At 47.0% G+C, this 10,000-nt stretch overlaps 1 protein-coding gene across 4 annotated transcripts in view; it reads left to right on the forward strand.

Moving 5' to 3' along the window:
• pdzd2 (PDZ domain containing 2) overlaps positions 1-10,000 on the forward strand; it is a 197,690-nt gene that overhangs the window by 95,826 nt on the left and 91,864 nt on the right. For all 4 annotated transcript variants that reach the window (XM_064929142.1, XM_064929218.1, XM_064929302.1 and 1 more), the window contains one exon: positions 2,574-2,717. In XM_064929142.1, coding sequence (XP_064785214.1) covers positions 2,574-2,717 — 144 coding nt within the window. The remainder of the gene's footprint in view (positions 1-2,573; positions 2,718-10,000) is intronic.

Raw genomic sequence — 10,000 nt, forward strand, 5'->3', positions numbered from 1 at the left:
ACAGCTATATCTTACTATACTCAGTGAGTTGGACACACAGCTATATCTTACTATACTCATTGAGTTGGACACACACAGCTAGCAGGGTGAGTTGGACACACAGCTATATCTTACTATACTCAGTGAGTTGGACACACAGCTATATCTTACTATACTCAGTGAGTTGGACACACACAGCTATATCTTACTATACTCATTGAGTTGGACACACACAGCTAGCAGGGTGAGTTGGACACACAGCTATATCTTACTATACTCATTGAGTTGGACACACACAGCTAGCAGGGTGAGTTGGACACACAGCTATATCTTACTATACTCATTGAGTTGGACACACACAGCTAGCAGGGTGAGTTGGACACACAGCTATATCTTACTATACTCAGTGAGTTGGACACACAGCTATATCTTACTATACTCAGTGAGTTGGACACACAGCTATATCTTACTATACTCATTGAGTTGGACACACACAGCTAGCAGGGTGAGTTGGACACACAGCTATATCTTACTATACTCAGTGAGTTGGACACACAGCTATATCTTACTATACTCAGTGAGTTGGACACACACAGCTATATCTTACTATACTCAGTGAGTTGGACACACAGCTATATCTTACTATACTCAGTGAGTTGGACACACAGCTATATCTTACTATACTCAGTGAGTTGGACACACACAGCTATATCTTACTATACTCAGTGAGTTGGACACACACAGCTATGTCTTACTATACTCAGTGAGTATGACACAATCACAGCTATATCTTACTTTACTCAGTGAGTATGACACAATCACAGCTATATCTTACTTTACTCAGTGAGTATGACACAATCACAGCTATATCTTACTTTACTCAGTGAGTATGACACAATCACAGCTATATCTTACTATACTCAGTGAGTTGGACACACACAGCTATATCTTACTATACTCAGTGAGTATGACACAATCACAGCTATGTCTTACTATACTCAGTGAGTATGACACAATCACAGCTATATCTTACTATACTCAGTGAGTATGACACAATCACAGCTATATCTTACTTTACTCAGTGAGTATGACACAATCACAGCTATATCTTACTATACTCAGTGAGTTGGACACAATCACAGCTATGTCTTACTATACTCAGTGAGTTGGACACACACAGCTATGTCTTACTATACTCAGTGAGTATGACACAATCACAGCTATATCTTACTATACTCAGTGAGTATGACACAATCACAGCTATATCTTACTTTACTCAGTGAGTATGACACAATCACAGCTATATCTTACTATACTCAGTGAGTATGACACAATCACAGCTATGTCTTACTATACTCAGTGAGTTGGACACACACAGCTATATCTTACTATACTCAGTGAGTTGGACACACAGCTATATCTTACTATACTCATTGAGTTGGACACAATCACAGCTATATCTTACTATACTCATTGAGTTGGACACACACAGCTAGCAGGGTGAGTTGGACACACACAGCTATATCTTACTATACTCAGTGAGTTGGACACAATCACAGCTATGTCTTACTATACTCAGTGAGTTGGACACACACAGCTATGTCTTACTATACTCAGTGAGTATGACACAATCACAGCTATATCTTACTTTACTCAGTGAGTATGACACAATCACAGCTATGTCTTACTATACTCAGTGAGTATGACACAATCACAGCTATGTCTTACTATACTCATTGAGTTGGACACACACAGCTATATCTTACTATACTCATTGAGTTGGACACACACAGCTAGCAGGGTGAGTTGGACACACACAGCTAGCAGGGTGAGTTGGACACACACAGTTAGCAGGGTGAGTTGGACACACACAGCTATATCTTACTATACTCAGTGAGTTGGACACAATCACAGCTATGTCTTACTATACTCAGTGAGTTGGACACACACAGCTATGTCTTACTATACTCAGTGAGTATGACACAATCACAGCTATATCTTACTTTACTCAGTGAGTATGACACAATCACAGCTATATCTTACTATACTCAGTGAGTATGACACAATCACAGCTATGTCTTACTATACTCAGTGAGTATGACACAATCACAGCTATGTCTTACTATACTCAGTGAGTATGACACAATCACAGCTATATCTTACTATACTCAGTGAGTTGGACACACACAGCTATATCTTACTATACTCAGTGAGTTGGACACACAGCTATATCTTACTATACTCAGTGAGTATGACACAATCACAGCTATATCTTACTTTACTCGTGATGATTTATACAGGGGACCAACAGTCCTATTTTTCCGAACCCTAAACCTAACTCTAATTTTAACAGTAAACCCAAACCCTAATTTTAACAGTAAACCTAACCCTAACCCATAAACCTAAAATGGCCGGCAAAATGTCCTCATTCCTCTGAATTTTAGGCGGTTTACTGTTCTTGTGAGTACTTGAGCTGTGATTGTGTCATACTCACTGAGCATAGTAAAACTAGTAGACACACACACACACACACACACACCATTCTCCATCCACACGCCCTCTTACGCCTCTCCACTGTACTCTGGTTCTTCCAGGAGGAGTCCGAGGTGGATTTCCACCGTTTCCCATCTACCAGCCTGCCAGACCTGGTCAGTACTTCCTCCTCCTCTCCTTCTCCGAGCAGCAACATGGAACCTCGTCACGGCCTGACCTCCAGCAGCCTCTCTCTACCCACTACGGTATGTGTGTCTGGGGAGGAGTGTTGTCTGTTTTGTTAGCCCTGCTGTCCAAACGCCAACTGAAGCCAACAGACCAATGGGACAGCCTCCGGATGTGTGCGAGGGCGTGCACTGTTTGGGTCGGAGCATAGGGTGTACTGGGTGTGTACTGGGTGTTTACTGGGTGTTTACTGGGTGTCTATACTGGGTGACTATACTGGGTGTGTGTACTGGGTATGTGTACTGGGTGTGTGTACTGGGTGTCTATACTGGGTGTGTGTACTGGGTGTGTGTACTGGGTGTCTATACTGGGTGTGTGTACTGGGTGTGTACTGGGTGTCTATACTGGGTGTGTACTGGGTGTCTATACTGGGTGTGTACTGGGTGTCTATACTGGGTGTGTGTACGGGGTGTGTGTACTGGGTGTGTGTACTGGGTGTGTACTGGGTGTCTATACTGGGTGTGTACTGGGTGTGTGTACTGGGTGTCTATACTGGGTGTGTGTACTGGGTGTCTATACTGGGTGTGTGTACTGGGTGTGTACTGGGTGTCTATACTGGGTGTGTGTACTGGGTGTGTACTGGGTGTCTATACTGGGTGTGTGTAATGGGTGACTATACTGGGTGTCTATACTGGGTGTCTATACTGGGTGTGTGTACTAGGTGTGTACTGGGTGTCTATACTGGGTGTCTATACTGGGTGTCTATACTGGGTGTCTATACTAGGTGTGTACTGGGTGTCTATACTGGGTGTGTGTACTGGGTGTCTATACTGGGTGTCTATACTGGGTGTGTGTACTGGGTGTCTATACTGGGTGTGTGTACTGGGTGTCTATACTGGGTGTCTATACTGGGTGTGTACTGGGTGTCTATACTGGGTGTGTACTGGGTGTCTATACTGGGTGTGTGTACTGGGTGTCTATACTGGGTGTGTACTGGGTGTGTACTGGGTGTCTATACTGGGTGTCTATACTGGGTGTGTACTGGGTGTCTATACTGGGTGTGTGTACTGGGTGTCTATACTGGGTGTGTACTGGGTGTGTACTGGGTGTCTATACTGGGTGACTATACTGGGTGTGTACTGGGTGTCTATACTGGGTGTGTGTACTGGGTGACTATACTGGGTGACTATACTGGGTGTGTGTACTGGGTGTCTATACTGGGTGTCTATACTGGGTGTGTGTACTGGGTGTCTATACTGGGTGTCTATACTGGGTGTGTACTGGGTGTCTATACTGGGTGTCTATACTGGGTGTGTACTGGGTGTCTATACTGGGTGTCTATACTGGGTGTGTGTACTGGGTGTCTATACTGGGTGTCTATACTGGGTGTGTACTGGGTGTCTATACTGGGTGTCTATACTGGGTGTGTACTGGGTGTGTGTACTGGGTGTGTACTGGGTGTGTGTACTGGGTGTCTATACTGGGTGTCTATACTGGGTGTGTGTACTGGGTGTCTATACTGGGTGTCTATACTGGGTGTCTATACTGGGTGTGTGTACGGGGTGTGTGTACTGGGTGTCTATACTGGGTGTCTATACTGGGTGTGTGTACTGGGTGTCTATACTGGGTGTGTATACTGGGTGTCTATACTGGGTGTGTGTACTGGGTGTCTATACTGGGTGTCTATACTGGGTGTCTATACTGGGTGTGTGTACTGGGTGTCTATACTGGGTGTCTATACTGGGTGTGTATACTGGGTGTGTGTACTGGGTGTCTATACTGGGTGTGTGTACTGGGTGTCTATACTGGGTGTGTGTACTGGGTGTCTATACTGGGTGTGTGTACTGGGTGTCTATACTGGGTGTGTGTACTGGGTGTCTATACTGGGTGTCTATACTGGGTGTGTGTACTGGGTGTCTATACTGGGTGTCTATACTGGGTGTCTATACTGGGTGTCTATACTGGGTGTGTACTGGGTGTCTATACTGGGTGTCTATACTGGGTGTGTGTACTGGGTGTCTATACTGGGTGTCTATACTGGGTGTCTATACTGGGTGTGTACTGGGTGTCTATACTGGGTGTGTGTACTGGGTGTCTATACTGGGTGTCTATACTGGGTGTGTGTACTGGGTGTCTATACTGGGTGTCTATACTGGGTGTCTATACTGGGTGTCTATACTGGGTGTCTATACTGGGTGTCTATACTGGGTGTCTATACTGGGTGTCTATACTGGGTGTGTGTACCTAGTGAGCCTGTTGACAGGATTAGTTAGGGAAACTTTGGAAGGATGGAGCTTCTTCTGAATTGTACAGAACAGGCTCTCTCTCTCTCTCTCTCTCTCTCTCTCTCTCTCTCTCTCTCTCTCTCTCTCTCTCTCTCTCTCTCTCTCTCTCTCCCTCTCCCTCTCTTCCTCCTCTCTCTCTCTCTCTCTCCCTCTCCTCTCTCTCCTCCCTATCTCTGTCCTCTCTCTCTCTCTCTCTCTCTCCTCCCTCTCTCTCTCTCTCTCTCTCTCTCTCTCTCTTTCTCCTCTCTCCCTTTCTCCCCTCTCCCTCTCTTCCTCCTCTCTCTCTCTCTCTCTCTCTCTCTCTCTCTCTCTCCTCCTCTCTCCCTCCCTATCTCTCTCCTCTCTCTCTCTATCTCTCTCTCTCTCTCTCTCTCTCTCTCTCTCCTCCCTCTCTCTGTAGCTCTCTCTCCTCCCTCTCTCTCTCCTCCCTCCCCCTCTCCACCTTTCTCTCTCTGTATCTCCTCTCTCTCCTCCCTCCCCCCTCTCTCCCTCCCCCTCTCTCTCCTCCCTCTCTCTCTCCTCCCTCTCCACCTCTCTCTCTCCTTCCTCCCCCTCTCCACCTCTCTCTCTCCTCCCTCTCCACCTCTCTCTCCTCCCTCCCCCCTCTCTCCCTCCCCCTCTCTCTCCTCCCTCTCTCTCTCCTCCCTCTCCACCTCTCTCTCTCCTCCCTCCACCTCTCTCTCTCCTCCCTCTCACTCTTCCTCCTCTCCTGCTCTCCTTCCCCTGTCTCTGAATCACTACTGTACTAAAACAGTTTAGAAATAGACTCGTCCTTCACGGAGGACCTTTGTTTTCTGTTGTTTTCTATAGAGTCCTGCTTGCTCACAAATCCACCCGAATTCCCCAGCGTCCCACTGGTGTGGAACCAGCCATGAAGGCACTCTGGTGAACATAGACACTCCGTTGGTCTGTCCAGACCAGTCACTGAGTAGTCTGTTGTTCTGAAATTTTACGACCCCCCCCCCCCCGTATCTCTGGACATACTGGTTGTAATGGGTGAGGTCACCGCATGTGTGGGAGGTGGGACAAAGGAGGTATCAGGGGTATGAAGAGTGGAACTAGGGGCTCCATTGTAAACTAAAACAATGATAACTAACCTGAACAACAGTATACAAGGCATATTGACATTTGAGAGAGACATACAGCGAGGCATACAGTAATCACAGGTGTTGAATTGGGAAAGCTAGCTTAAACAGTAGGTGAGACAACAACAGCTAATCAGCTAGCACAACAACAGCAGGTAAAATGGTGTTGACTAGGCAGAGAGGGTCGGAATAACTACACACAGAGACTGAGTGCGGCTGGGGCCGACAGATAAAACATAAACAAGCAGAATGGAGTACCGTGATTAATGGACAGTCCAGCATGCATCAGCTATGTAGCCAAGTGATCAGTGTCCAGGGAGCAGCGGTGGATGGGGCAGGGAAGCCGCCACTACGCTAGCACGCGGGTGACACAGCGTTTAAAGTTAGTAGCTCGGGGCTAGTAGGAGCGTCAGCTCCGACAGAGGCCGGTTGAAGGCACAGCGGATGGAGTATTCGTACTTCATTAAATCTACAGTAAGGATCTTAATTTAATCTACAGTAAGGATCTTAATTGAATCTACAGTAAGGATCTTAATTGAATCTACTGTAAGGATCTTAATTAAATCTACAGTAAGGATCTTAATTTAATCTACAGTAAGGAACTTAATTGAATCTACAGTAAGGATCTTAATTGAATCTACAGTAAGGATCTTAATTTAATCTACTGTAAGGATCTTAATTAAATCTACAGTAAGGATCTTAATTGAATCTACAGTAAGGAACTTAATCTAATCTACAGTAAGGATCTTAATTAAATCTACAGTAAGTAACTTATTCTCACCCAGAAATGATTTGATATTTAACCGGCTGCATTAGGTCTTTAACATGGTTTGAAGAGAGGGAACGAAAACAACAGAACAGGGAGGTGGAAATAGAACTGGTGGATAGGACACACACACACACACACACACACACACACACACACTGCACATCTGTGACTGTCACGCCGGCGCCTCTTGAGCTGTAGAAGAGAGAGGGAAAGAAGGTGTTGAGGGGGTTTGTCAAAACCCCCAGGCAGTCATCGTTATGGAAACCAGTCAGCCAGGAGAAAACTCTTCAAACGTTCTGACAGCAGCAACTCCCTGATCAACGCTGAATCATATCAGTACCATATTAAAACCACGAGGGACTCCGCACAGAACTCTGTCAACTCCTTCAACAGACAGACACGTTATCAGAAACATTATCACACACATTATCACACACGTTATAATGTGTATTACCATTAGGAGAGGAGGAGGAGAGGGGAGAGAGTGAGTTTGACACAGTGGCTGGACTGTTTCCACTGGAGGAGAGGAGAGGAGGAGGAGGAGGAGGAGGGGAGGAGGGGAGAGTAGGAGAAGAGGAGAGGGGAGAGAGACAGAGACACGTATGGAGGGAGAGAGACAGAGAGATACGTATGGAGGGAGAGGGACAGAGACACGTATGGAGGGAGAGAGACAGAGAGACACGTATGGAGGGAGAGGGACAGAGAGACACGTATGGAGGGAGAGAGACAGAGAGACACGCATGGAGGGAGAGAGACAGAGAGACACGTATGGAGGGAGAGGGACAGAGACACGTATGGAGGGAGAGAGACAGAGAGACACGAATGGAGGGAGAGAGACAGAGAGACACGTATGGAGGGAGAGGGACAGAGAGACACGTATGGAGGGAGAGAGACAGAGAGACACGCATGGAGGGAGAGAGACAGAGAGACACGTATGGAGGGAGAGGGACAGAGACACGTATGGAGGGAGAGAGACAGAGAGACACGTATGGAGGGAGAGAGACAGAGAGACACATATGGAGGGAGAGGGACAGAGAGACACGTATGGAGGGAGAGGGACAGAGACACGTATGGAGGGAGAGAGACAGAGAGACACGTATGGAGGGAGAGAGACAGAGAGACACATATGGAGGGAGAGGGACAGAGAGACACGTATGGAGGGAGAGGGACAGAGAGACACGTATGGAGGGAGAGGGACAGAGAGACACGTATGGAGGGAGAGAGACAGAGAGACACGTATGGAGGGAGAGAGACAGAGAGACACGTATGGAGGGAGAGGGACAGAGACAAGTATGGAGGGAGAGAGACAGAGAGACACGTATGGAGGGAGAGGGACAGAGACACGTATGGAGGGAGAGAGACAGAGAGACACGTATGGAGGGAGAGAGACAGAGAGACACGTATGGAGGGAGAGAGACAGAGAGACACATAAAGGAGGGAGAGGGACAGAGAGACACATATGGAGGGAGAGAGACAGAGAGACACGCATGGAGGGAGAGAGACAGAGAGACACGTATGGAGGGAGAGGGACAGAGACACGTATGGAGGGAGAGAGACAGAGAGACACGTATGGAGGGAGAGAGACAGAGAGACACGTATGGAGGGAGAGAGACAGAGAGACACGTATGGAGGGAGAGAGACAGAGAGACACGCATGGAGGGAGAGAGACAGAGAGACATGTATGGAGGGAGAGGGACAGAGACACGTATGGAGGGAGAGAGACAGAGAGACACGTATGGAGGGAGAGAGACAGAGAGACACGTATGGAGGGAGAGAGACAGAGACACGTATGGAGGGAGAGAGACAGAGAGACACGTATGGAGGGAGAGAGACAGAGAGACACGTATGCAGGGAGAGGGACAGAGAGACGTATGGAGGGAGAGAGACAGAGAGACACGCATGGAGGGAGAGAGGGAGAGAGACACGTATGGAGGGAGAGAGACAGAGAGACGCGTATGGAGGGAGAGGGACAGAGAGACCTATGGAGGGAGAGAGACAGAGAGACACGTATGGAGGGAGAGAGGGAGAGAGACAGAGACACGTATGAAGGGAGAGAGACAGAGAGACATGTATGGAGGGAGAGGGACAGAGACACGTATGGAGGGAGAGAGACAGAGAGACACGTATGGAGGGAGAGAGACAGAGAGACACGTATGGAGGTAGAGAGACACGTATGGAGGGAGAGAGAAGGGAAGAGAGTTTATCAAAATTGGCTTTGTTTTCTATTTTTTTGTGGGTCTGTGTAATCAGAGGGAAATATGTCTCTCTAATACGGTCATACATATGGCAGGAGGTTAGGAAGTGCAGCTCAGTTTCCACCTCATTTTGTGGGCAGTGTTGCACATAGCCTGTCTTCTCTTGGGGGCCAGGTCTGTCTACGGCGGCCAAATAGCATTCTAGTTTGCTCTGTTTTTTTGTTAATTCTTTCCAATTTGTCCAAGTAATTTTTACTTTGTTTTCTCATGATTTAGTTGGGTCTAACTGTGTTTGGGGGGGGGCAATGCAAATAGTCTGGGTATGGCTTGGGGGTAGAAGCTGTTCAGAAGCCTGTTGGACCTAGACTTGGCGCTCCGGTATCGCTTGCTGTGCGGTAGCAGAGAGAACAGCATATGACTAGGGTGGCTGGAGTCTTTGACCATTTTTATGGCCTTCCTCTGACACCGCCTGGTATAGAGGTCCTGGATGGCAGGAAGCTTGGCCCCGGTGATGGACTGGGCCGTACGCACTACCCTCTGTAGCGCCTTGCGGTCGGAGGCCGAGAATTTTGCTTCCATGATTCCATATGTGTTATTTCCTAGTTTTGAAGTCTTCACTATTATTCTACTATGTAGAAAATAAAGAAAAACCCTCGAATGAGTAGGCATGTCCAAACTTTTGACTGGTACTGTATATAGCTAAATTATCCATATTATAACAATCCTAACCCAATAATAGATGCAGCCACCACTATGAAAATGTGGAGAGTGGTACTCAGTAATGTGATGTATTAAATTTGCCCCAAACATAACACTTTTGTATTCAGGACAAATATGTAACTTTTTTTGGCGACCTCTCATTGAAAGCAAGTCTTAACATGCTGACCGCTGCGTCGAGTTGCAAAATAAATGTTTACATTTATTATTATATTCAATCATTGCACCCACACTGCTAGCGAGGGTCTGAGTAGCCAGGCGCTAAAATATAACTTGGTTCTATATTGTGATGCAAATCCTACCTCTCCCAAC

The sequence above is a fragment of the Oncorhynchus masou genome, chromosome 1, assembly GCF_036934945.1.
Source record: "Oncorhynchus masou masou isolate Uvic2021 chromosome 1, UVic_Omas_1.1, whole genome shotgun sequence".
Classification (NCBI taxonomy): domain Eukaryota; kingdom Metazoa; phylum Chordata; class Actinopteri; order Salmoniformes; family Salmonidae; genus Oncorhynchus; species Oncorhynchus masou.